At 48.0% G+C, this 27,389-nt stretch overlaps 2 protein-coding genes across 4 annotated transcripts in view; one reads left to right on the top strand and one right to left on the bottom strand.

The window, feature by feature from the left end:
• LOC147610109 (glucose-induced degradation-like protein) overlaps positions 1-26,722 on the top strand; it is an 86,002-nt gene extending 59,280 nt beyond the window's left edge. For 2 of the 3 annotated variants that reach the window (XM_086786752.1, XM_086786750.1), the window contains 3 exons: positions 10,177-10,239; positions 25,905-26,066; positions 26,214-26,722. In XM_086786752.1, coding sequence (XP_086642878.1) covers positions 10,177-10,239; positions 25,905-26,066; positions 26,214-26,309 — 321 coding nt within the window. In that variant the 3' untranslated portion in view covers positions 26,310-26,722. The remainder of the gene's footprint in view (positions 1-10,176; positions 10,240-25,904; positions 26,067-26,213) is intronic. The other variant, XM_086786751.1, reaches the window with a different exon arrangement.
• LOC147610110 (uncharacterized) lies at positions 15,134-16,748 on the bottom strand. The gene is made up of 4 exons (XM_086786872.1): positions 16,156-16,748; positions 16,034-16,052; positions 15,737-15,946; positions 15,134-15,623 (listed from the first exon to the last, which is right to left on the bottom strand). Exons 1-4 carry the CDS (start codon positions 16,746-16,748, stop codon positions 15,147-15,149), a joined length of 1,299 nt encoding a protein of 432 aa, XP_086642998.1. The 3' UTR covers positions 15,134-15,146.
• Positions 26,723-27,389: the final 667 nt, after the last annotated feature.

Below are 27,389 nucleotides of genomic sequence, written 5' to 3'. Positions count from 1 at the left end.
GAACCGCTGGGCTCCAGATGAGCGGCTGTCTGGCCCGCTCCTCAACACAAGAAGGAGGTCGCTGAGAGAGTCCCGGTCTCAGCAGCTCCCATGCTCTCAGGATACACAAAGCAAATCTGTCCTCCCATCCTCTACTGAGGCCTGTCCTCCTCATCTCTATGAAGATCCAGCGAATCTCTGGTGTCCAAGTACCCCCTGCTGGGGGTGCCCGAGCCTGCAGCCGCTGCAAGAGGAGCTCTTTCCAAGGCTTAGCGCCTGGAAGCAACCCCCGAACAATAAGCTTCCCCAATAAGGCTCTACTCTGATCGACTGGATCTATAATGCCCAAACCTCCCTGAGCCAGCGGAAGTGTAATAACTGTCCATGCAACCTTTGCCCGAGCTGGCTGACCGTCCCGCCCAGACCACAGAAAGTTCCTGATCAGCCTTTGTACCTGGCTGATGCAAGAGCTCGAGAAAATCCAGCAAGACGTAATGTACCACATGGTCGCTAACAGCACCTGATTTGCCACCACCACCCTCCCAGCCAAGGATAGTCGAGCTGTACTCCAATACAAAAGCTTCTTCCGAATGCTCAGAAGAAGCGGGGCAATCTGCTGCTCAGGTGACAAATCTAGACCAATCTGGCATCCCAAATACCGTACTGCTGTGCCTGGAGGAATCCATCTGAAACCGGGGTCTGGGCTCCATGCCGGAGTGGGAGCACTACTGATCCAAAAGGCCACTGTCTTGCGCCAATTGATCAATGCTCCCGAAGCTGCACTAAAAACCTGGAGCGACTACTCTGTCCGAAGAAGATTGGCCTCTTGGCCATGCAAAAATAAGCCCGTGTCGTCTGCAAACTCAGCATCAAGCAAGTCCTCCCCCCGGACTGGGAGCTGAAGTCCTCTCAACCCAACCTCCTCTGCCGTCAAATACATGCTCATAGCCTCCGCAAAGAAGAGAAAAAGAAAAGGGGCGAGGGGACACCCCTGACGGACTGATCTGGTCAGCTCAAAACTCGGCCCCCGTCCTCTTGAGTATGTAATGTACCTAATATGAATCTTTGAGATTAGGGTCTAATTTGGTAGGGTTAGTGGAGCCCTGAGATCAGGGGAATTGATATAGGTGGCTAAGGTTCATTATTAATAAAGCCATGCATATGGCTATCTATGATTGGATGGTTATTTATAGCAGCAGTAGTCACTATATACGTGAGGTATGGGTTATTATTATTATGGTTCGATAGTTGCTCTATGTTTGGACCAAGAGTTGTTCTCTCCTGCCTTGGACATGGACGTGTCGGATCGCGGATAGTCTTGCCAGGGGTGTGTACGGGCACGCTTTGGTGGTATGGGACGCCAAGGTTGTTAGGCATGGATATGTGGGAGTGAACTGTAGCCCTTGGAGCGGGGGAGCCTTCAGTTTCCCCCTCTCTTTACATATTATCGTGGTATTGGTTGGCTGCCCCTTGTATTGCCTTGTACATCAGAAACTACATTGAAATTCGGCTTTTCCACATTAGCATCAGCATTCTTAGCAAACATATGGCCACATTTGAAACATTTCCCTTCTTGTTTGTAAGCCTCTAATTGCTGTTTGGACAGCCCAAAGTTAGGGCAATTGCCCCCCTTCCCTGAGCCATCCTTTACATCTTGGGCATCCTTGGGCACATTTTTAGTTGGCTGTCTACCCTTTTTCTGGTCATAACCAGCCCTATGTTTACCCTTATTATGACCTGAAAATGGCTTGTTTGTGGGCTATTCTCGTATGCTACCATTGCCGAATGTGTTAGTTGTTGTAAGGTCTGGTTAGGATACACTTCCAAACCTTGCTAAATGATAGTATGCTGCCTTGACTCAAAACTTGTCTTCTTCTCGTCCTCTGAAATACTTTAAGAGGAGTCTTCCAACACTTTGCAATGTATGAGGAAACAAACTTGCCCTCATCCTCGAAAACCAATGCCATTCTTTACATACATTTTTGCGAAATCTGGTGGTAGAAACTGGGCATACAATTGTGTTTTGGATTTAGCCCATGTCCCGTATAAACTCAGAGATGAAAGATACCACTATAACTACAACCTCAGTTTCTTGTCCAGGCCATAATCTAGCTACCAGTAAACTGTCTAGGTAAAAGGTCACTTACAACCCTGGACATTGGTACTAGCCAACATCTGGCCAGGCGAGGTAAGTCTTTTCTCCTTTTAGTCCCTGCCTTTTGGTAAGGAATGCTTGCCTCGCCTCCAACCCCGCAAGCTTGAGGATGGTGCGCGTTTCTTGGTGGTGTCTTTGCCCACCCTCCATGCCTCGACGAAGGGGGTATCACAGAGAGAGAGAAAGAAAGAAAGATATATTAAGCGTCTACTAAAGACCCAATGGGCCTATGAGACCAAAGTGGTACAATAATGTCCATGGCATACCTCATCATGGAATGGAAAACAAAATAGAATGAAAATATAAATATAGCTATCTCACTGGGGTGATACAAAACTGTCCATGGAAACTCGTAATGGAATACTAAGAACATAAAAACATGGGAGCAACATCAGCTCCGAGTAGATGGTATACCACTCTCCAAAATGTCAAGCATGGGGTTGACGAGTATGGCTGAGAGGTCTCCCTCAGCTATGTCACGTGGAAAGGTAGCTCGGTGGCGGTGGAGCATGTCCTAGATCTGGAGCTGATGAGGTGATCGTGGCCGACGGGGGGGTCGAGGGCGTCGGGCACGCTGGAGTGTAGAGGCTCGGTTCGAGGTAACTCCTCTTGTGCAGAGCAGCTCGTGGAGGGTCCACAAGATCCACTGTGTCGGTGTCCTCCACCTCCTGGGTCCGGAAGAAACTGGTGATGGTTGGCTGCCGCGGGCGGGGGCGGGGTGAATGGGGCTTATGTCTCAAGGAGGTGTCCCTGTGTGTGCGGAGCTCAAGCAGGAAGAGGCCCAGGCAACGCTGGTCCTGGAAGTCAATGATCCTGGAGAGTGGATCGAATCCCTCACGACAGTGAAACCTCCCATGGATCTCATAGTATACTGGGCAGCGGCATATGTAATGCTTCTCCGTCTCAACGTGTGTGGCATAGTCGGCAGATCCTCTCCTCTCTGGGTGTCCGTACGAACTTCCCGGCTTTGAAGATGCGCTCAGCTCTACCCGTCTCCACTCTAAGGCGGTGAGAAGAAACCCGTATTTGGCCAATCGCAATCCGCATGGCATGGGACATGTGAACACTCAAGTAGCCCGGCTGCTGGATGAATCCATCCTCTCTATGAGTGTGAGGAAGTGGTCTCTGTAAAAGTGCATCTTCGTGGGGAGCTCCAGGGGTGTGATACATGTGCAATTTGTGTAGAGGCTAAGAAGATCTGACCGGATAACCCTGTTGGTATCCTCGTGAGACAGCCGGAAAAAAGGGGAGTCCAAACTGTACTGAAGGGGGTTAGGCGGTCCATGCAGAGCCCATATACTGAGAACCAAGTGGAAACTAGTGCATACCATACTCCAGAGTGCCGCTCAAGTGCTAGCTGTCTGGAGGACTCTAGGGCAAGCCTCGGGTACCCGTGGGGATCCATGTGATTGATGCGATGAAGGTATGTGACTGTCTGGAAGAGTGCCTCCACTACCATCGGGGCTGCAACAAACTCTGCGTGGATAATCTGGTGTGGGACTGATGGTTTATTGCGGATCATACGGGAGAACATCATGACCTGGGGCCTCTCAACTCGTTGCCAATCCTCGTCGGATAAATCTGGCCCCAGAAAGCTCCTCCATACATCAAGGCTGGTGTGATGAGGGTGTCAAAAAGACAGCCCTTCGTCCTGGGCTCCTGGAAATGTGCCTGGAAACACTGCCGCTCAAGTAAGCTCAAGGTTGCATATCCCCGCGTCACTCTAGCATGTGCTGTGGGAAGCATGGTAAAGCGTGGGCCACTAAAAGTGACACCAAGGTAGACATAGGATGAGACAATCTCCACAGGATCCCCTCTATATGTGAAGCTCAATCTGGATGTGACGGGGCGAGAGGTATTGAAGACCATTACCTTGGTTTTACCAAGGTTAACAGAGAGGTCCCGCTGAGTGCAAAAGTCATGTAAGGCATCCAACTGTCTCTGAAGCCCTTCGGCTGAGTCTGAGAGGACGACGATGTCATTTGCATAAAGTAGTATGGGGATCAATATGCCTGCCAGTGTGGGACCAGCCCCGCCTAATCCATCAATGAAGCTCGAGATCTCATCAATGTAGAGGCCGAAAAAAGTGGGTGATAGAGGGCAGCCCTGTTTCACCCCAATGGTGCTGGAAATCTCCTGTGATGTACCTCTGGGGCTCTCACTCGTCCGGTGTGACGGACTCATAGAGGGCAATGATGCTCCAAACCATGTCAGATGGGACTCCGATCTCGTGTAGACGGTGTAAGAAGCAGGCTCGGGGTACAATATCATCCACAAAGCAGCAGTAAATCCTGTGGTGTCGTGCTCTACCCTCCTCGATGATGGCACGGAGGGTGAAGATGTGGTCAAGGGTAGAGTAGCTCCTCCGAAAGCCAGCCTGTCCTGAGGCTCTGCATCCCTGGCTCTCTGCAAATGAACTGAGCTCCGCCTTTAGCACTGATCCATAGAGTTTGGCCAATGTGTGGCCAATCATGATCGTCCTGTAGTTATTAGGATCAAGTGGATCTCCGGCTTTGAGGATGGGGGTGATGGTGTTGGTGGACCAAGAGGGTGGAAATCCTTCACAAAGGGCTCTATTGAACATGTAGGCTAGTAGGGGCGCTAGGGTATCATGGGCATGCGAGATGTACTCGGCAGTGAGTCCCTCATGATCTTGGGCTTGCCCATTGCATAGTCTACGAATGGCTTTGAGGACCATGCCCTTTGTGAAGAAGGTGGAGGTGGTGGGGCAAGGGTCTGGTGGTGGGGGTAGGGGTGGCTGATGGGGGATATGATAGGAGTGCCATGTGTCTGGGCAGGTGATAGGTGTGGGAGGGCGATGTTCTCGGAGTTTCCTCCATGTCTCTTTGCAGTTCGGCCCTAAGAATAGTTGGTATAACTCATCCTCTTTCCGAGCATAGAACTCCCGTTTCTTGCGTCGGGTGCTTTGTTGAGAAATCCGTTGCGCTTGGCGCTTCGTTGCCCAATCTGTACCTCATGCTTAAGACGGGAGCGTGTGGCCCGACATTCGTCATCATACCAACAGTTCTGGGGCATGGAACCGCAAGGTGGCTTGGCGGTAGACCGCCGCGTGTAGATGAAAGAAGCTGTGGCGGATGTGTGGAGTATGGTGGTGAGTTGTGTTGCGAGGGTGGATAGGGGGATAGTAGGTTCCACATCCTGGAGTTGGTGGTAGATGTGGTTGGAGTAAACAAGGTCAAGCTCATGATCAAAGAGAACCTGAGTGTAATGTGAGATGGGGGGAGGTGGTGGAGGGACGGGTGGTGTGTAGGTAAGAGTGAAAGAGAGGTAGGCATGGTTAGCTTCAAAAGGGGGTGGCGGAATGGAGAAGTCGGGGATAAGGTGTGCCAAAGCCGGAGATCCCATAAGGTAGTCCACAATGCTAGTACCTCCTGAGTGAGGGAAGGAGGTGAGGGCGCCGGAGGAGGGCCATCGGGACATTCCACTATAGATAATGAGACCATGTGCAGCTCCGAGCTCTAAGAAGTATCTCCTGGACACTGTGACCTTCTCACGGTCCTGTGATGATTGCTCCAGCCCTATGTCAGTGATGTCTAGTTCCTGTAGTCTGATAGGGTCGTCTAGATCGAGTAGCGGGACCTGCTGACTTCCCGTCTTGGCGTTGAAATCCCCGAGTAGTAGGACTTCCCCCAACTGTGAGAACTCCATGATATCCTCATATAATGGTAAGTACGGTGACTGGCCATGCTGTGCGGCGTAAGGGGAGTGGCATGGTGCAAAATAACTCACAGCAATGTGAATGACTCTGTCACTGCTAAGCTGTAGCCGCACCCAAAGATATCGTGCATCCTCATCCTTCCAGACGATGCTGAGAATCTGTCGGAGATGGGATCTAAAAAGGACAGCTATCCCCCCAGAGCCACATACTCCTCCTGATGTGCGGGTCTCACCTCGAAAAGCTGACTCCCACTCATACCCGGCTATGTATGGTAAGCCCCTCTCAGGGCTCTGATGAGTCTCTGTAAAAAAAAATGACATCCCTGCCTGTGAGAATCTCGCTCAAGCCTCCTGGATTCGACCACAGCATGCCATTGCAGTTCTATACTGCCAGCCCTAGGTGTTTGGTCTCATAGACCCCATGTGTTTGGTCTCATAGACCCCCCCAGGTGTTTGGTCTCACCGCCTCACGCCGGTGTGCCACCTGTGCTGGAGTGAGATCATCTCCCATGTACACCTGTGTGCCCTTGAGGGCAGCCCGCCTGTCTAAGAAGGCCTGTCTGCTGGTGGCATCAGGGAATCTAATGATGAGGGGTCGCTCTCGTGTCATATCCTTTCCTGCCCTCCATGTGTCTGCAAAGGGGGGGGCGATCCCGTCCACTCCTAGCATCTGGCAAATTGTCATGGCATCCTCCTTTGGGGAAGCCCCTGCCTGTACCCCCTGCCTGTAGCCCCTGTACTCGCACATGGAGGGCCCTATCCTTCCTGCGTTTCTCCTCCTTGAGAGTCTCATGTATGATGCTCTGCGGGGGTTTGTGCTTCTTCACCACCTCCACCCAATCTTTCTTCGTGGTCTGCAGTTCTTCCCGCAGCTTATCACTCGCAGCTTTCAACTGCTCCAAGTCAGTCCTTAAACCCTCCTGAATATTCAGTTCCCCTTCCTCCATTGTGTGGTCCTTAACCATAGCCTTTAGGGCTTCCATTTCTGCCCGGAGTTCCCCTATCATTGGGGCAGCTTCTGGCATTCCTGTTTGTTGCAGCTGGGTCTCTTTCAACATCTGAATCACCTCTTCCTGGTGGTTCACTTGGGCTGTCAGTTCTTCAATCCTGTTGTTCTTTCCTTGTATCTCCTTGCGGAGGCCTTCCAACTGTTTTTCATGTTGGTTCAGGACCCTGTCCAGCACCTTCTTTTGTTCGCCCAGTAATTTCTTGGTGTTGTCCTCCACTGTCTTGATGTACGCCTCCAGCTCCTGTAGGTTCATTGTGTTATTTCCCCTAGTTGCTACCTTGGGGGCCTGAGCAAGGGCAGGTGGGAAAAGGTAAGGCGGAACGCGCAATGGAAGTGCGCCTGTGTTCAGCACGGAAGCAGGGGCGCAGGAGGGCGGAACACGCAGTGAGTGGAAGTGCGCCTGTGTACAGCACGGAAGCAGGTCAGCACAGCAGCGCTGCCAGCAGGGGTGCGCAGTGTAAGCAGGGCAGCGGTGAACAACTTGAAATGAAATGAAATGAAATGTTATATTAACGTCTTCAAAAGGCCATAATGACCTATGAGACCAAAAGTTACATCATGGTGGATCTGATACAATGTCTGGATAAAAAAACCCAGAAAATGAAAAATAAAGATGATACTACTGGCACCTAGAAAATGAAACTGGAACTGGAATATAGTGAGGGGGGGGTACGCTATGGAGGTGAGTGGAATATAGTGAGGGGATACAATATCATGTGGGACGGAGGGGTACACTATGGAGGTGCCTCCATCTCATAATATGTGCCGCATCGGACACTGGCGGATCTCCTCAATATCCTCTGTGGTTAGCATCCTGACTGGGTGTCCCGCATGCCTCGCAAAAATAATCCGAATCTGCCGCTGCAACCTCCGTCTATGCTGGGATGCCCTTCTCCGTAGTCGTGGGCGTCTGGACCACCCAAGCTCAATCGCACGATCAATCAGTGTACCCCTGGTGTGGGCGGTATCCATGTCCTGCTGCTGCTGTGATCCATCTGGCGCAGTGATGGCTGGACTAAAGAAATCTGTAATGTGCCTCTGAGTCTGGCTCTCTGTGCGCCTAAGCAGGCTATCTCTATGTCTCCGCAGCTCAAGCAAGAACAATCCCAAACACCTCTGGTCTTGGTACCCCATGACTCTGGAAAGTGGTCCAAAACCCTCTCTGAATAAATAGTGGAAACGACCACGTATCTCATAGTATGCAGTACAATGGCATATATAATGCAGCTCTGTCTCTGGCTCCCCATGGCATACTCGGCATATCCTGGCCTCAGCTGGTATACCTCTATATCGGCCAATCTCAATCTCAAGCTGGTGTGAGGATGTGCGAATCTGACCAATAGCACATCGTACTGCATGAGACAAGTGTACATCCATGTAACTGGTATACCTCTATATCGGCCAATCTCAATCTCAAGCTGGTGTGAGGATGTGCGAATCTGACCAATAGCACATCGTACTGCATGAGACAAGTGTACATCCATGTAACTGGTATACCTCTATATCGGCCAATCTCAATCTCAAGCTGGTGTGAGGATGTGCGAATCTGACCAATAGCACATCGTACTGCATGAGACAAGTGTACATCCATGTAACTGGGTCTGATCACAAAACCATCTGCTGTGAGCTGAAGAAAATGCTCTCTGTAGAAAGCCATCTTTGTGCCCAGCTCCTCAGTCGGCTGTATCCATGTCCTCCTAATGTCCAGCTGAACTAAATCCTGACGGATGAGTCTGGTAATCTCTGTCCGTGTGAGAGTGAGAGAGGGTGCCTCCAGAGAATACTGGAAGGGAGGCAATCTGTCCATGCTAAAACCATGTGCCTGGAACCAAGATGTCATCTGTCCATACCAACAAGCCGTGTCTCCCTGTAAAGCTAACTGTCGGGAGGACTCCAGGGCGAGGTGTGCATATCTGTCTCGGGGGAGATCCCACAAGCCATGTATGTAGGAGACTGATCTCGTAAGAGCCTCAATCACCAGAGGGGCAGCCGCCAACTCTGCTCGAATAATCTCATGAGGTACCACGGCCTTGGCTCTAATAATCCTAGCAATCATAGATACCAAAGGCCTCTCCATACCTCTCCACCCGCCTGCGCTGTGATGGCCCACTGAAGGTCCCCATATCTGCACTCCATAAAGCATAGCTGATGTCACTAGAGTGTCAAAAAGCCAAAGTTTCGTTCGAGGTTCCTGAAACTGAACCTGCGAACACATCCTCTCCAAACCACCCAGGGCTGCATGTGCTCTAGTCAATCTAGTCTCTGCTGCTCTCCTCATCGAAAACATTGGCCCACTGAATACTACCCCAAGATATGTATATGCATCTGTATACTCCACAATCTCTTGCCCATATGTAAATGTGGAAGCTGATCGCCTAACCCACTGTGGCGTGGTGTTAAACACCATAACCTTGGTTTTGCCAAGGTTGAGAGACAATCCACTATCATGTGCAAACTCATGTAAAGCATCTAGATGACGCTGCATACCCTCAGGGGAGTCAGAGATCAACACAATATCATCAGCATATAACAATAGTGGGATCCATGTACCTGCTAGCTGGGCTTCTCTGTCCCCCAATCTCTCAATGTAGTCAGAAGCCTCATCCACATACATACCAAACAATGAAGGAGATAACGGGCAACCTTGCTTCACTCCTATAGTGGAGTGAACCAAAGTAGAGACCCCCTCTGGGGTGCGTACCTGTCCTGCAAAACCGATCTATATAAAGCCATAATCCCCCATATGAGCTCTGTGGGTACCTCCATCTCCTGTAATTGCCTCATCAATCTGGCTCTAGGCACTGTATCAAATGCTTTGCGGAAGTCCACTCTGAGAGAGCGAGGGAGACCACCAGTGCGCAGCGCGAGCAGCGAAGGAGCAAAGGCGTCACGCCATGGACACGAGCGCGAGCGCGAGAGAGAGAGAGAGAGAGAGAGAGAGAGAGAGAGAGAGAGAGAGAGAGAGAGAGAGAGAGAGATTGATTTACTAATGTCCATTGGAGGCAAAAATGACCGATTGGCATCTATAGGAAATCCATACATAGGAGGCTTATGATCTAGCCTCTCAATGAGCCTACCATTGTTTTTAATATTCTGCAAACTATCTCTATAGGTGCAGGAAATACTTCCAGCCAATTTTTAGTGGACCAAGCCCAGCTCACATCTCTTGAACCTAGTATGTTCCAACTTCCTAGAGGCTCTCATTTAATGGAATTTGCATGCTTGATATTTCAAGATAAGGTGCTTTATTACTTGTCAAATTTGTCTTTTGATGCATCACATCATCATGTGAGTTTTTATACATTTGAGTTGAACTTTTAGAGCTTGGAGTAACATTAAAATAATGCTTGTGCAGGGAGATGTGCAAAAAGATGGGGGGCGGTCGTTAGATCTCGCTAATTACCCTTACTTTTTTATGGTAAGCTATATTAAGTTTTTAGACTCATGTTATGTAACACCTGATTCCTCCTTGACTTCATCTAGTCATGTTTTTTTTTTTTGGAGGCCTCTTTAACAATTTGTTATACGTGAATTGGTGAAGGCAATGGAATGTGATTAAGTGCACATACATGGAACTACTTTGTCCATGATAAGGAACTCCTTGTGGTGATCTAGGTCCTAAAATTGGAAACACTATTGTACTGGCACGACTTTGTGTTTCATGTGGATCACTAGGCCTTTTGTTGACTGCAGACAATGCCAAATGCACAATGGAGCAAACACCATCATTTCTAGAGTCAAATATTCCAGCAGTTTGGAGGCATGATAGAGTACCTTCCTAGCAAGGCCAACTCCGTGGCCGATGCACTTGGCAGAAAAGAGGCAATATCCATTGTTGAGATTAGTGTTTTAGAGTTGTTTATATGACATGAAACACATGTATGCTCACTCCAAGGAGTTCAGTACACCGTGGACACTGTCGAAATGAGCAGACAAAATACTGAGTGCAGGGAGTACAGAAATGCAAGAGAGGAGAAGGCTGTATAAACTCTGCTATATACTCTTGAATCCGATACAAAAACAAGTGGGGGGGGCCATCCCTCTCCTCCCCTCCCCGCTCCGTTTTCTCGTGCCGCTTGGCTCTTGCAGGACCCCCCCGTTTATCGCTTTGCCCTCGACTCAGCTTCAGACTCTGATGGAGGTTCCTCCCGCCCCACCTCAGAGGGACTCTTCCGCAGCCCCCTCGCCCGCCCCTAAGGATACCCCCATCAGGCTCTCTCTTTCGCCAGAAGAGGAAGCGAGCCTCGCTGTAGAGGTGGAATGCCTCGAGGCACATTCCACCATCTACCGTATAGTTGGCACCCGCCCCAGCAGAGGGGAGATCCGAGATCTACTCTAGGCCCGCCTTCTTGCAGATGTGGGCAAGATCCTAGACATTCAGTTACTGGGCCGCGGACACTACTAGATTGAGTTCGAGACAGCCCAGAGCGTGGCCCAGGTCCTAGCCATGAGTCCCCTTGACATCAGGGGCGCTCGGGCCTTCTTCAAACCTTGGCAGCATGGTTTCGACCCAGCAGCAGCCAAGCAGGGAGAGCGCCTATTCCATGTTACAGTCTGCTTTTCGCCGCGAGTACCTTCCGCTCCTTTCTAGGATGGGATCATTGGTGGGCTCGGTGCTTGAGACTGGCCCCACAGCAGCTTCAGTGGTGGCTAGAGCAGCTGGCCTGCCTTCGGTCAGAGTTTTGGTTTCAGAGTGCATCTTTCGGAGGATACGGGTAGTGGCCGCCGCTTCTAGGAAGTGGCATATTGATCCAGACCCTGCAGATGTGGACTCTGATTGGCACATATGGGCATATGCTGCGCGCCCCTTGGCCCGGCTCCAGTGGGACCCTGGCGAGTACGAGTGGCATGATCCTTATGCGTCCCCCGAGGCCACAGAGATCACCTTTTTCCAGTACATTGTTCAGCTGGGGAGGCATATTTTGATTGCGAGGAGGATGGTCTCTCCAGTTGCATCGGAGCATTGGAGGCTACAGGGACTCTCACAGGAGTTCGTGGAGGATTTTTGGGCCAGGCTCTGGGCTAGCCGACAGGCATGCAGGATCTCGATTTTCCAGTGGCTGGTTGCCCACAGGGGCTCTGCAGTTGGCACCTGGCTTGTCTACAGTGGCCTTCCGTCGGCCTGCGTGAGATGCGGCCACCCATTGGAGACAGCGCTTCATTGCCTATGGGACTGTCCACAGGCGCAGCAGATTTGGCTGAGGATTCTGCACATTTTGGCCCCCCTCTCTCCAGAGGGCATGTATACGTGGGGAGCCGCTGCTTGGTCGACTTCGTCAGGGCGTGCTCTGGGATACGAATTGGAGCAGGACAGCCAGGCCATCAGATTCATTCGGGGCCAGCCTCGTCTTGTTCCTTGACCGGATTTCTCGTCCGTCGGCTAGACACAGGAGAGGGATCTACGATGGGAGCTCCTCACTAGCCTCACCATATGGTTCACCTGGAGAGCCCGTTGTTTCAGGGCCTTTGAGGGGAGACTGGAGCCACCAGCAGAGACTGTTCGGAGTATCTGGCAGGAGTTGATTCACACCTTGCGAGGACAGTATGACCGCATCCGGGGCGACTCGGATCGAGCGATCTTGCGGCGCCAGGCCCTTCACACCACTTGGCACAGCAGCCCCTTCTATACTCTACACGCGGGTACCCCCCGATGGCACTACAGGCCACCTGTTTGGATTTCCTCCCCTCCTATTGTATGATATAGCCTCTTAGTTATTTGTACTTGTATTTGCACTTTTTTGCACCTAGGGAGAGTCTCCCTAGCTGCCTTGATTGCATCTCTGCTCTGCCTTCTTATGAGCAAGGGAGGGGTTTTGTAGCCCAGTGGGCGTTTTTTTTACAACTAATGAAAGGATCTTTTCTCGGAAAAAAAAAAAAAACAAGTGGGGGAGCAAAACCCACATATATATGGGCTGGGGCTGCTGGTTGGCCAGTGTACAAAACAGGCCGATAGCCCCTGAAGAGCCCACGACTGGAGAATACCTAGTTGGCCAGCAACCAACAAGTCGGCCAACAGAAAAAGTACCGGGCCCCGCCTGACCAGTCACACCTATAGGTTTACAGGGAAAAATAGCACCCCCACTACTAGGAAAATGGAAAGAGATTTGTATCCTACAAAAACAAGCTTCTGGGACTTGGAGTCAAGCTTCCCTCTCTGCTTCTTTGGTATGTGAACATAGGCATCACCCCCAAAAACACAGAAATGGGAGACATCTAGTTTCTTGCCAAAATAAGCCTCAAATGGAGTCATCTTAGGCACTGAAGTTGTCGGAGATCGGTTGAGGATATGGAAAGCCGTCGCAAGTCTCTCCCCAAAGTGGACAAGGAAGATCACGATGCTCCAACATCGTCCTCGCCATCTCCACCACAGTCCTGCTCTTACGCTTAACCACTTCATTCTCTAAAGGCGACCTTGTATTGGCTAGCTTCATTCTCTAAAGGCGACCTTGTATTGGCCAGCTTCCGCTTGATGCCATGCTTCGCACAAAACTGCACAAAAGCATTAGAAGAAAACTCCCCTTCTTTGTCAGCTCGAACACTCTTCACCTGCAATGCATTCCACCAAAACATACCAATGCTTGAACCGAGCAAAGGCTTGGTCCTTCTGTGAAAAAAAATACACCCATGTAAACCTGCTACAATCATCCCCAAGCAGCATGAAATACAAGGAATCTCCCAAAGATGGGGTCTGCATAGGTCCACACAAGTCAGTGTGTACCAACTCCAATGGTTTCGAAGCCCGCCTAGTAGCGTGCTTTGGAAAAGACTCCCTATGTTGCTTTCCATGAATGCAAGAGCTGCAATGTCCCTGCTTGTTGTCAAGATCTGGCAAGCCATCCACCATCTGGTCCCCGAAAGCCCACCACAGCGCGTCCACATTCAAGTGGCCAAAATGGAAATGCCACAAATCATCGAGCTGAGTACTTGTAAGAGAAGAGAGTGCTGAGAGTCTGTAAATCCCATTCTCCAGTCCGCCTTTCCGAACAACCTGGCCTGTTGCTTTGTCGCGGATAGCAACAAAATGCTCATCAAACTCCACCCGCGTGCCAGTCTTGCAAACCTCGTGCACTGACAAAAGATGAAAGCCAAGAGATGGGACATAAAGAACCCTGGGAGGAATGCTTTCCCCCCTCTACGATCGGGAACGATCTCCAACCTGTTCTCACTGTGAATTGGGATAGTGGACTTGTCACCAATAAAGATGTGACATGTTTGCCTTCGAAGATCCTGTAACAACTCTCGGGAAGGAGTCATGTGCCTGGAAGCACCATTGTCTAGAATCCACTCCCGAGTATCCCAAAACAATGAGACCAACTGCCTCCATGCTCGAAGAAGATGAAGCTCCGGTGTCCATAATCTCCAAGTGCACAAAAGCTGGAATCTTGCGGCTGCAGCTGAGGAATCAACACCTATCTTGGTGCTCTACTGAGGACATTTCCTCCAATAATGACCCTTCTAGCCACAATGGCTATAGGTTTTCTCGGCCTTCAAAGCATCACGCTCTGAGTCGGGCTTCTTCTCAGAAGACTTCTCTTGCGAAGACTTCCCTTTGCCCTTGTTGTTGTTGTGGCCTTTCGACCGTTGGCCAATCAAAACCTCAGAACCTCTGCCTTGTGGAGGGTTCAAAAACCGCTCTTCTTGGTCCAATACCATTGGCACAAGCTCCTCCCATAGTAGCGACACGTTTCAAAAAACGCGTTTGAAACGTTTTGGAAACGTTTCAAACCTTTCCCAGAAGTTTGAAACGCGTTTCAAACTTTCCCATCTTGGCATGTGAAAAATCAATACCATATATGATATTTATATGCTAGAATATATGGGATCATTGATAGCATTGATAAAATGATAATATGTTGAATATATGCATGCTTGTATGATGTATCAGGATTTAGTAATAAGTATGTACTATCATCTATGCATAATGGGCCCATGGCCCATGGGATAGCAAATGCCAAATATGCCAAGGCAGTCATCCATGTTCAAACTTCAAACTCAAAGTTTCAAACTTCAATCCTAGATAAAAACAATGCAAGAAAGAAATGAGCCATGGTGTATGCTGAATATGTACAAACTACAAAGTTCAAATGCCAAACTTTAACTTCAAAGGTTGCAGGTTGCAGCCTATAGGTTTCAATCATGATTCATGAATCAACAATCATAGATAATACTAAATAGACAAATCACATGACACAGAGTCTCGATGGTAAATGCTCATCATAAGTAAGCTCAAGAGTCAATAGTAAATAGTCAAACACAATCCGTGTCACATGTGACACACAGTACATAGTACAAAATAAAGTACAAAATAGAATCAGGAGTCAGGACTCAGGAGTCATCCTCCTCAGACGGAGACGACGACTCCTCCTCATGGTCATCTCCATCCTCTGATGTCTCTGACTCTGTGCCGGAAGAAGACTCTGCCTCAGCTCCATAAATCTCAGGTTCTGTAGCCGTAGCACTCGTAGAAGCTCCATCTCTAGATGCATGCACTCGTGTGATACGAGCTGGTGCCATCAACTCCTCGTAAAGCATAGCATAGATGTCACGCTCCTCCTGAGGAATATCCGGTACATCCTTCACCAACTCTATGTCAATCTTGTCGACATTCACTTGGCGCGGCTCGATTGGATTGCGTTGTTGCTCAATTAGACGGAGGTTGCAATGACAATAAACCAACCGTTCTAATTGAGCACTGCTCAATTTGTTCCTCTTCTTTGTGTGGAAGAGAGCCCATGTGCTCCAGTTCCTCTCACAAGGCCCAGAGCTGCAATCTTGTGAGAGGACTCGCAATGCAAGGCGTTTCTGTCATAGAAAGGACATAAAACTTTGTAAGTAGTCATGATAAAGCACTAACCTCCCATTGCATCATGATTCATGGCTATTATTGATGTAACATTTGAATACTAAACACTTACCAGTAATGGAGTACCAATCCCATATTTCTCCCACCATGAGACTGGCTGTAGCTGTCTCTCTCTTAGTAGTGCGGTGGGTCTTTCAAACACACGGCTCCCATTGCGATATACCAAGAGCTCATCCTCCAATTTTCTCAAGAGATTAATATCACCTCCTGTCCACCTTTGGATGTACTGTTGCCACCCTTCTTCCAACTCCTCGTTGTTGAACTGCTCCTCATTACGCCATAGAGGATGCAGTATATGGGCAACCGAATGGATTGGTCTATGAAACCAATTTCATCTACGGTTCCAAACCTCCCTGATGTCCTGGACCCTATTCATAGACCAAGTTACGAATAACGATTCACCAACAACCAAAGCCAAATAAACCCGACAAGGACAAAACTGGAAAGACATGCATATTGCATATTACATACCTCTCTGCTGATAGAACGGTGCACCGATTCAGGGCTTCTCCAATACGGTCCATGAACTCGTAAAGGAGACCAAGAGTGCTACCCTCCATGTCTGTGATGTGAAGGACACTGTAAAGAGGCTGAGTGGCCTTCACAAGTGCTTTGACATCATCCCACCAACTCTCTCGCATCACAGCACGCACAAATGCCACTGCCTTGGGCTGCTCTCGATCCTCCCGTGCCATCCACTCTCGTGACACAACTGTGCGGAGTAGCCCTTGCTGGACTCTCACTAGCCTCTCAATCACAATGAACATGTACGCAAACCTGGTCTTTGAGGGCTTGAGCAACTCTAGATCACTATGGGCACGGTACATGTAGAGGACTTTTAGCCTCTTGGTAACAAACCTCACCATGCTCCGAGCTATAGCAAAGATTTCAGAAATCCAAGGGATTTTAGCAACATCCTCTATCATGAGGTCAAGACTATGTGCTGCACAAGGAGTCCACACTATCTCTGGGAACTCATCCTCTAACATTCTGCCCATGGACACACAATTAGAGCCATTGTCAGTAATCACCTGCACCACATGCTGAGCACCAATCTCTAACATTGTCTGGCATATGTGTTGCCATATAAACTTTCTCCTCTGTACTATGCACGGCGTGTTTTTTTTGCTCTCTGGAAAGTGATTGAATCGACTGATATGACCCGTCTTAAATAACATTAAAAAATAAAAAGCCAAGTTTGAAACGCGTTTCAAACTCCCAGACGTTTGAAACGTTTCAAACGGGTCTGCTAAAGTTTGAAACGCGTTTCATAGCAACTATGCTCCCATTTAATGGTGGTCAGCCTCCCATTGGTGATCAAAGAAGAATAGAAAGCTGAGTACTGAGGGGATAGATGAGTACTGAGGGGATAGATGAGACAGCAAGGTGATGGCCATGTCATCTGATGATATCTCCTTCCTAGCCTGAAGAACCTCCTGCTGAAGAATTTGGAGTTTGTTGATGTGCTCCCACATCATCGAAGACTTTGGAGGATTCATCACTCGCATCTGCACTTACAAGGAAATTCTCTTCATGGGCGATACCCGATTGTAGAAAGAAGCCAAGTGCTGCCAAATCCCTCGAGCCAGCGTCATGTGCTTGATGTGGTTGATCACTTGGGGTGTACAATTAAGGAAAATGAAAGAGTTTGCACATGGGCATTGACACGATCCCACACCTATGCATGGGCCTCCTGCTCTTTCTTGGTGGATAGTGAAAGCTTCTCCTCTACCAACTCTGGCCTTGGAACTCCAACCATGATGAAATCATCCAAATCATAAGACTCCAAGACAGATTCCATCATTACCTTCCAGATGCCATAGTTGTTCCCGTCCAACTGTCGGTCCACGTGGAACATCGGGAGGGTGGGGATCTTCACATGTTTCTCTGCCATCTCGAGCAAATCTGCCATCTCGGGGGTTCACGTGGTCTTGTGAAGGGAGGGTGGGTGGGAAAAAAATATGAAGAGGAGGCTGCAATTAAATGCAAGGTGGCTGTCCAGCAATGATACCACCTTCTACCTTCTTCTCCACGTCCCGTACAGCCCAGAAATACTCCAATCAGCACCAAATGGAGAAGTCCCGAATGCTCTCACCGTCTCCAAAGCTTCAAGCCACCTAGGGCTCTGATACCATGTCGAAATGAGCAGCGGAAATGAGACAAAATACTGAGTGCTGAAAGTACAGAAATGCAAGAGAGGAGAAGGTTGTATAAACTCTGCTATATACACCTGAATCCAGTACAAAAACAAGTGGGGGGCAAGGCCCACATATATATGGGCTGGGGCTTCTGGTCGGCCAGTACAAAACAGGCTGACAGCCCGTGAAGAGCTCACGACTGGAGAATACCCAGTTGGCCAGCAAAAATACAAGTCGGCCAATAGAAAATACAAGTCGGCCAGCAACAAGTAGGTCCGTCAACAGAAAAAGTAACGGGCCCCACTTGACCAGCCACACCTACCAGCTGACAGGGAAAAATAGCACCCCCACTACTAGGAAAATGGACTGGGAAAAATGGAGAAAACTCACACGGGCGAGCACATCTACAACACTGGCCCTCACTCCCTACAGTGTAATATGGTACAGACAGGAGATGACTGCTAACAGATACATCATAATAACCCATAGGACCAAGCAATTTCAGGATACACGATGGGTGGCTCTTGTACAATGGTCGCTTATGCATGATACCGTCGCTGGTGGTCATTGCGGGATGAATTCCAATTTGGAGAAGTCAGTGGCACTATTATTGGTCGAGGATGAGGCGGGACCGTCTTCACGTACGTGAAGCATTTTCCAGTTTGTCAAAAAATCAAGGTCTCCCTTTGCATTCGACAAAGACTCTTTGTTGCCATGAGATGCTTCACCTGTTGTTGTCTCTTTAGCAGCTGAGCCGCACTAGTTGCTATAAGTATTTTTAAAAGGTTTACCAAGTCCGTTGATAATCAGCCTTTTCTATATTGTCAGGCACTCCCACTTAATTTTGGGTTCGACCTTGAAACCCAATCTAGCCTTTGGATTTGAATAGTTTCACCATTTCCAACACCTTGGCACCTGGATGGTGAAGAATGTTGAGGATGTTCTCTTCTCCTCCACGTATCCTTTTCAAAAGCATGTCTTTAAAAATAAAACAGACATTTCAAAAGATGTGTACTTGTTGAAGGATGTTTCCTTTTGTGATGAAAACTTCCATGTCTTCTTTGACTTAAAGAAGAGCTTTCAAGGTCATGTCTTCCAATATGGATGGAGATTTCTGTGGTCTCCAGCTTGAAGCTCTAGTTTGGCTCTGACTTGGGCCTTTTAGTCCTATAGTTATCTACTGAAATTGTAAGGAGGCGGCTTGTAGTTCTCTAGAGTGATCTGACTTTCCACGTCAATCGGATAAGGTTGGAGATTAGTGTCCCCTCCAGCTGGAAGCTCCACGCTTGCTTTGACTTGGGCTTTTGTGTTAAGTTCTTTCATTTAAGTCGGAGGGGAGAGGCTCCGGAACCCGGAAAGACCTGTAACACCATTTGATGCCATTCGTCTAAAAAAAAAGATAATCTTGTAGGGCAAAATCTTCTTGAGAGGTGCTGCAAGAACCGAGTTGAGTGTGTGACTTGTCATGTCTGGTGTCAGCTATTGTTGTTGTCTGTTCTAAACTTCTGGATCTGCACATTGAGTATGTGAGACTTAGGATCAAGTTTGGTGTGCATTTCCCTGCGTATGTGCACGTACGCAACGCAACCAAACACTCTCAAGTGCTTGTATGACGGAGGCTTCCCTGTCCATACTTCCTCTGGCACTTTCCGTTGTGTGGGAGAATTAGGGTTTAGAGTTTCATGTGGGAGACATACACAGAGAGAACAAGGGAGAGAGAGAGAGAGAGTTGTGGGGATAAGTCAACTCATGATATGAGTGTGTGACTCCCCTATCACACATGTATATTGCACTGGTACACATAGTGCACTTAGTACATTAAAAGTACTAAGTGTACTATGTACTATAACTTATGGGCTTGTACACACTATAAGGGTGGGCAATATGCCTTTACCCCAACAACCTCCCACTTAAAGGCAAAGTGCCCTTAAGTAAAGGAAAAGAAAAAATCAGCATGTACATGATAATATACAAGGCCATATCAAGGCTGAAACTGGCCTCATCCAATGCCCATCAAGTGTCTGCAATGAGCAAACCGCTCCGGAGGCAAACTCTTTGTCAACAGATCAGCCGGGTTGTCATCCGTGTGAATCTTAACAAGCTGAATTTGCTTGTTCTCTATCACCTCTCTGATGAAGTGATACTTCACATCCACATGCTTCGTCTTTGCATGAAAGACAGGGTTCTTTGCCAACTGGATGGCACTCTGACTGTCACAATGCAACAATGGAATATCCCCTGTATAACCCAAATCAACCACTAACCGAGATAGCCATAATGTCTCCTTGCAAGCCTTTGTGGCTGCAATATACTCGGCCTCTGTAGTAGATAAGGCAGTGCACTTCTGCATCCTGGATATCCATGACACAGCACCTCCTGTGAATGAAAATACATAACCGGTAGTAGACTTCCGGTTATCTGGATGACCGGCATAATCCGAATCCGTGTAACCATGCACTAATGCATCCTGTTTGCCAAAGCAAATGCACATATCCTGTGTGCCCTTCAGGTATCTCATGACACCTTTCACTGCTTCCCAATGCTTCTTGCCAGGTTTAGCCATGTATCTAGAAACTACTCCCACTGCAAATGCAATGTCCGGCCTAGTAGCAACCATGGCATACATGAGACTGCCACAAGCTGAAGCATACGGAACCTTGGCCATATCAGCCCTGTCTCTATCTGACTGTGGGCTGTCCATAGCACTGAGTTTCACATATGGAGGCAAAGGAGTACTAGCCTTCTTCCCCCCCGTCCATATTGAACCTCTGCAAGACTTTGCCAATGTATTCCTTCTGAGACAAATACAACACATGCTGATTTCTGTCCCGAAGTATCCGCATACCCAAAATGTGATTTGCATCACCCAAATCCTTCATATCAAAGGTTTGATGCAGTCTCTTCTTCAAGGCATCCATCTCTTTACGAGATTTCCCGGCAATCAACATATCATCAACATACAAGATGAGGATCAATAGACTGCCGTCCAAAGCTTTCTTGGTGTATAAGCAGTGATCTATGTCACTTCTCCTGAATTTCTGGGATTTCATGAATGTATCAAATTTATGATACCATTCCCTTGGTGCCTGTTTGAGCCCATAAAGACTCTTTTTCAGCTTGCATACAAGCTTCTGCTTTCCACTCACTGCATAACCCTCTGGCTGTTGCATATATATCTCCTCATGGAAATCACCGTGAAGAAAAGTAGTCTTCACATCCATCTGAATCAAGTCCAGATCATCATGTGCAACCAAAGCTAACACAGCTCTAAGTGTGGTCATTTTGACCACTGGAGAGAAGATCTCATCAAAGTCCACACCATATTCCTGCTTGAAGCCCTTAGCCACTAACCTGGCTTTGTATCTTGGCTTTGCATCTGGTGCAACTTTGAGCCTGTATACCCACTTGCATGGCAAAACCTTCTTGCCTGCAGGCAAAGGCACCAACTTCTATGTTCCATTTTTGTGCAGAGAATCCATCTCTGACTTCATGGCACGCTCCCAAAGAGCCTTGTCTGCCCTCTGTAAAGCCTCCTTATAACATGAGGGCTCCCCACAGTCAGTGAGCATCAAGTAGTCAACCCCTGGAACAAACCTGTCAGGGGCTCTGGAGGGTCTTGTGGACCTCCGTACCCAATGACCATCATTTGCAGGTTGCTGTCCAGCCTGCATATCACCCATTGGTGGCTCCTGTTCCATGCCATAAGGCTGAAAAATCATGCCCGGTATCTCCTCTAACTGTGGTATATCCATAGGGATATCTTCTGCCATCTCTGGCTGTCCATTTGGACCATTTTCAGCACCATTTAAGGGCTGGTTTTCCTGCTGTAATGACTGATTTACAGCCCTTGGTTGTTGTCTATGATGTCCATCATCATCAAAGATGACTCTGCCAGGCTCCTGTTGCCTTGCAGGCTCCTTATACATGCATGTTTCATCAAAAATGACATCATTGCTGCGTATAATCTTTCTATTCACGGGATCCCAAAGTCTATACCCCATTTCACCTCTGTCACCATATCCTAGGAATATGCATTTGTGAAACTTAGGATCAAGTTTGGTGCGCATTTCCCTGCGTATGTGCACGTACGCAACGCAACCAAACACTCTCAAGTGCTTGTATGACGGAGGCTTCCCTGTCCATACTTCCTCTGGCACTTTCCCACCAAGCCTCGTGTTAGGTGACCTGTTTATAAGGTGAACGGCTGTCATAATAGCTTCAGCCCAAAAACAATGAGGTAACGCAGCATGTGACAACATAGAACGGACCTTCTCCTGAATGGTCCTGTTCATCCTCTCTGTTGTCCCGTTTTGTGGAGGATCATAAGGAGTAGAGAGCTCCCTCTTGATGCCTTTAGCATCACAAAAGTCGTGAAACTGTTTGGACATATACTCTCCACCATTGTGGGAACGCAAAGCTTTCAGTGTTTTGCCAGTTTGATTCTCAACTAGAGCAACAAACTTCTGAAACACTGAGAACGTATCACTCTTCAAACGAAGAGGATAAACCCACACCTTACGTGTGGCATCATCAATAAAAGACACACAATATTTTGCCCCTCCCAAAGAAAGCTGAAGCATCTCACATACATCTGTATGCACAAGCTCTAACTGAGCATCTTTCTGTCCAAGAGCTTTCTTGTGGGGGCATTGTAGTTGCCTACCATATATACAATGCTCACAAAAATGAAAACTTGAAAACTTTAGAGAAGGCAAGTAACCCAAACGAGACAATTGCTCCATTCCTTTGACACTCATGTGTCCCAACCGGCTATGCTACATAGAGATTTCCGGCAGCTCGGTTGCATTTACATTAGCATGGTGACAAACACCTGCATGCATAAAGTAAAGAGTGTCCACCTTAGAGCCTCTGGCAACAACCAGTGAGCCCTTACTAAACTTCCACTTTCCACAACCAAATGTGGTTACATAATCAGCATCATCAAGCTGTCCAGTAGAAAGCAGGTTCTTCTTGATCTCAGGCACGTGCCTGACATCATGGAGCATAAGCTGTGAGCCATCTGAAAACACAAGCCTCACATCACCTCTGCCAAGAATCTTGCATGCATGGTTATCACCCAAATAAACCAGTCCTTCATTGCCAGCAGTATACCTGACAAACAAGTCTCTGCAACCTGTGACATGAAAGGAGGCACCTGAATCAATGATCCATGAGTGCATACCATGACCACCTGTAAGAAGTGAATGGGCATCAAGTGAAGACGTAAATAGGACCTCATCCTCACTGCCACCTGCATGTGACACATTGATTTCTTCAATCTTGACTCCACTTTTGCCCTTTGGCTTTACATCTTTGGCTTCATCTTTCTCTTTGTCTTTGCCTTTTCCCTTTTCCTTTTGATCATTTTTCCATTTGTAGCATTGCTTTTTAATGTGTCCCTTCTTGCCACAATAATGGCATTCCAAAACGGCGAGGAGGATGGTCTCTCCAGCTGCAGCGGGGCATTGGCGGCTACAGGGACTCTCACAGGAGTTCCTTGAGGATTTTTGGGCTCGGCTCTGGGCTAGTCGACAGGCCCGGAGGATCTCGACTTTCCAGTGGCTGGTCGCCCACAGGGGCTCAGCAGTTGGCACCTGGCTTGTTTACAGCGGTCTTCCGGCGGCCTGCGTCCGATGCGGCCACCCTATGGAGACACAGAGACATTGCCTTTGGGATTGCCCTCAGGCGCAACAGATTTGGTTGCGGATGCTGCGTATTCTGGCCCCCCTCTCTCCAGAGGGTATGTTTACGTGGGGTGCCGCTGCTTGGTCGACTTCGTCAGGGCCTGCTATGGGCTCTGAGATGGAGCAGGACAGTCAGGCCATCAGATTCATTAGGGGCCAGCCTCGCCTGGTTCCGGCACCGGATTTCTCGTCCGCCAGCTGGACACAGGAGAGGGATTTACGATGGGAGCTCCTCAGCAGCCTCACCATCTGGTTCACCTGGAGGGCCCGGTGTTTCACGGCCTTTGAGGGGAGACTGGAGCCACCAGCAGAGACTGTACGGGGGATTTGGCAGGAGTTGATCCACACCCTGCGAGGACAGTATGACCGCATCCGGGGCGACTCGGATGAGGTGATCTTGCGGCGCCAGGCCTTTCACACCACCTGGCGCAGCGGCCCCTTCTACACCTTACACGGGATCCCCCCGTTAGCATTACAGGCCACCTGTTTGGCTTTTCCCCCCCCCCTATTGTAGGATTTAGCCCCTCAGTCCTTTGTACTGATGCTTGTATTTTGCAGCACCTAGGGAGAGTCTCCCGGGCTGCCTTGCTGTATTCACTGCTCTGTTTTTCTTATGAGCAGGAGAGATCTTTTGTAGCCCTACGGGCGTTTTTATATAACTAATGAAAGGATCTTTTCTCGGAAAAAAAAAAAAACTGCATTCTAGCTAGTGAATGTTCTCCTATATCAAGAGTTGCCCATTGGATTTGCAGCATCCTATGGGAGGAGGGATGTGCAAACCAGGTGGAGCGCAGAGATCCTCCTCGGTGGGCTCTTGTGAAAAAAGTAGGCATCCATGGAGAAGACCAAAGGGGGGAAGGGCATCTTGGGAGGTCAACGGCCTAGTTAAGAAGTGAGGAATCAATGCCAAAGGGATAACCCACCAACGCTTTGAGAATGGATGATGTGCTTGTTGCGAAGAGATGCAGGTACCAGGAGTGCTTAGCACTTCGTCCAGTGTGTCGCTTCAGTACTATGGGATGCCTTCTTGGATTGGCATAGGATTGCATGTTACCATGTACTATGGGATGCCTTCTTGGATTGGCATAGGATTGCATGTTACCATGTATGATTAAGGTTTTGGTTGTGGCCGTGGCCTGTGACCAAATGTCTCCCACTCCCATAAGTTTGGGTGAAACTCCATTATTGGAGAAGCCTACCCTGTGGGTGCAGGCCATTTGGGGTCCGCTGTGTGCCCACATTGCCGGCTACTTTGGTGCAGTTCCATGTGGCAACAAGAGTGTTGGGTGCAGGCCAATTAGGGTTCACCGTGTGCCTTCAGTGCTGGCTACTTTGGTGTGGTCCCATGTGGCAAGGGCCATCCTTGGCATCGACATTGTCATGGAGCTGCTTGTATTGTTTAATTTTATCCTGTTAACTTGGATGAGAAATGGCCAACTGTCCACACAGCTTTGTAAACTCTCTTTTGAAATACAAATTGCCAAATGAAGAAGGGGGGGAAGGGGGGGAGGTGTCTGGTGGCGGAGATTGAGACTCACATAGTCACTGCACACATACACGTGATTATTTTTGCATTCATGCTGTCTTCCGTTGTGCAGTTAATCAAGTGGAAGATTGAGACTCTTAGGGCATGTGCTAGGTTATTGTAGATGAGGTTGCCTCAGCTGCTCTTCCTGTGTGCAAGCAGGATTCTGGAAAAGGGTTGGCTGCAGTTTGCAGAAGACTAGCTGCAAACTGGGAAGAGGAGTCTGGCTTGCACAGCTTTGCACATCTGTTTTCTGGAGTCCAAGGTTTACCAGGCTACAGTGTGCGTCCTGCAATCCTGGCACCCAGGAGGACATTTGGTGGCTCCCCCCTGTATAAAGACTGCAAATAATAAGCTTAAAGACTCTTCCTTGGACTCAGGATCTACAATGCCTATCCCCTTGGGCAGAGTGATGATATATCCTAAGTGACTTTTTCTTAAGCATCATGTTGCCGTGTACTCATGACTAGAGGTAATTTTGGATTAGCTGCTTTGGCTTATGTATGAGTGGGAGTAGGACCAGAAAGAGGGGATGCACCATATGGTGGCAAGAAGAACGTAGTTCGTGACACCAGTGTGGCCTGCGAAAGAGAGATGGGCTATACTACGATACTTGAGCTTCTTGAATCATGGGAATGCTCAGAAGAAGAGCGATGTGATGCCAAGCTTTGGGTTTGCAACCTGTAAATAGAACGGCCAGCCATCTCAAGCTAGGGGCACAATAAGTGTGTTGCAACTTGCCACATAACTCCTTTTCTTTTGTTGGTGCAGAAAGCAAACTTGATGTAGGTAGGAAATTAGATGTGTTGATTATCAATGATGGTGTTTCTGGTCAGATGATGGAATAACAAAGCTTAAATGTTTTTTTTGCAGAGATGGAAGGAAAAGTTTTTTGTGAATGTAGGTGCGGACTGTGGGCTGACCATTGCTGGGTTCTACTATGTATGCCTTTCTCGCCGTGATGGTTCAGTTCATGGTTTCTACTACGATCCCAACAGCAGGTACATGATTGCAGTATCCTTCTGTTGTTCTCAGGTGCACACTTGTTGATCCTTTTTTGTGTGTAGTTCAAGCGCTTCCACATATTGCAAATAGTGACTTGCAATTTCTAACATGATAGCAGCACTAACGTGGTAAAAATATGAGAATATAACAAGTTCTTATAGTGTCTTCTCCTTGCAGCCCTTTCCAAAAGTTGGAACTGAAGGCATTAATGGAGGGTCAAAGTGGGCACTGCTTTGCCTCATATCAGTTTGCCTGATTATGTTAAGTGTCTAAGCTTGTTAGGTGGATACAGACACCTCACTGGCTTCTTGTGGTGTGCATCTTGAATATCATTGTCAATGAGAGTTCAGGGGGATATCCCCAATTTTTTTCAAATTGTTCGAAGTTGAATACTTGCATCACCACAGGATAACTGTTGCATTTTTCTTTGAAGACTTTTGTGGTATCATGCAAGCAGTACTTGGTAATGGGCTTTTGTTTGCATAAAATTGTACCAAAAGAACTGCTGTCTCTGTAGGTTAGGAACCGATCAATCCAGCCAATTATGTCTCTTACTACTACTCACAACCTTCTGGCATTTTGTAATTTACTTCTCTCGACTGCTATTATACTTCACAAGGGATTTTTGTAGCAGAACTTTGGAAAGTTCTGCATTGTGAATTAAATGTTATTGGTTTTAATCACCATACTGGGTCGGTTTTCAATAAGTTTACAAGTGACCATGAGATGGAGAAGCATATGAAGTGTCATACACATGTTCAGGGTTTTGAATAGCTTCACTTTAAAAAAAAAAACTTGTATTACAGTTGAATGCAACACCATGTCACAATTCAATAATTTGGAATTGATACGTTGTGTAAATGTGGAACTGCCCATTACATTTGTGTACACAAAAGTGCGTGAATTGAACAGCACCATTACTTCTTCTAGTCTAGCTTGATAGCGTCTCTTTTGTAGAGTATGACAGCAGATTGTTGAGTTCACTACAACATTCTCTAGAAGCAAATGCAGAAAATCTGCTGTCGCATCTTGACAAAGCCCTCCTTAGTTAATGCAAATAGAACTCTTTTAAGATGGACAATGCCCTATAGATGTAGAGCTGTCAGGTGTACACTCTGATAACTTTGTTTTGCTCATATTAACACTCGTTATCTCGCATTTTAAGCTGCAGAGATGAAGGCTAGGCAAGGCGTGATAGTCCCTTGTGGCACTCAGTTCTCTCCCACGCAATGGATCTTTTGAATATATGCAATCACTTGGAATGATGCATTGGGCAAGCTTGTGGCTACTTTTAATGAGGAATGAAGTGCAATATTCTAATATGAAGCTTCTTTAACTGGTTCCATTGATTTT

The sequence above is a fragment of the Cibotium barometz genome, chromosome 50 (assembly GCF_041138505.1).
Source record: "Cibotium barometz isolate CiBa-2024 chromosome 50, ASM4113850v1, whole genome shotgun sequence".
In the NCBI taxonomy this organism is placed as follows: Eukaryota; Viridiplantae; Streptophyta; class Polypodiopsida; order Cyatheales; family Cibotiaceae; genus Cibotium; species Cibotium barometz.
The sequence above is the reverse complement of the archived record's forward strand: the minus strand, read 5'-3'. Positions and strand labels throughout refer to the sequence as shown.

Bases quoted from the DNA above. Each gene is read 5' to 3' on its own strand.
- LOC147610110 (XM_086786872.1), bottom strand. From the start codon at position 16,748: ATGTTAGAGATTGGTGCTCAGCATGTGGTGCAGGTGATTACTGACAAT. The intron at 15,624-15,736 runs GTAAGTGTTTAG...TTTCTATGACAG, and splicing joins GGATTGGTACTCCATTACTG to AAACGCCTTGCATTGCGAGT.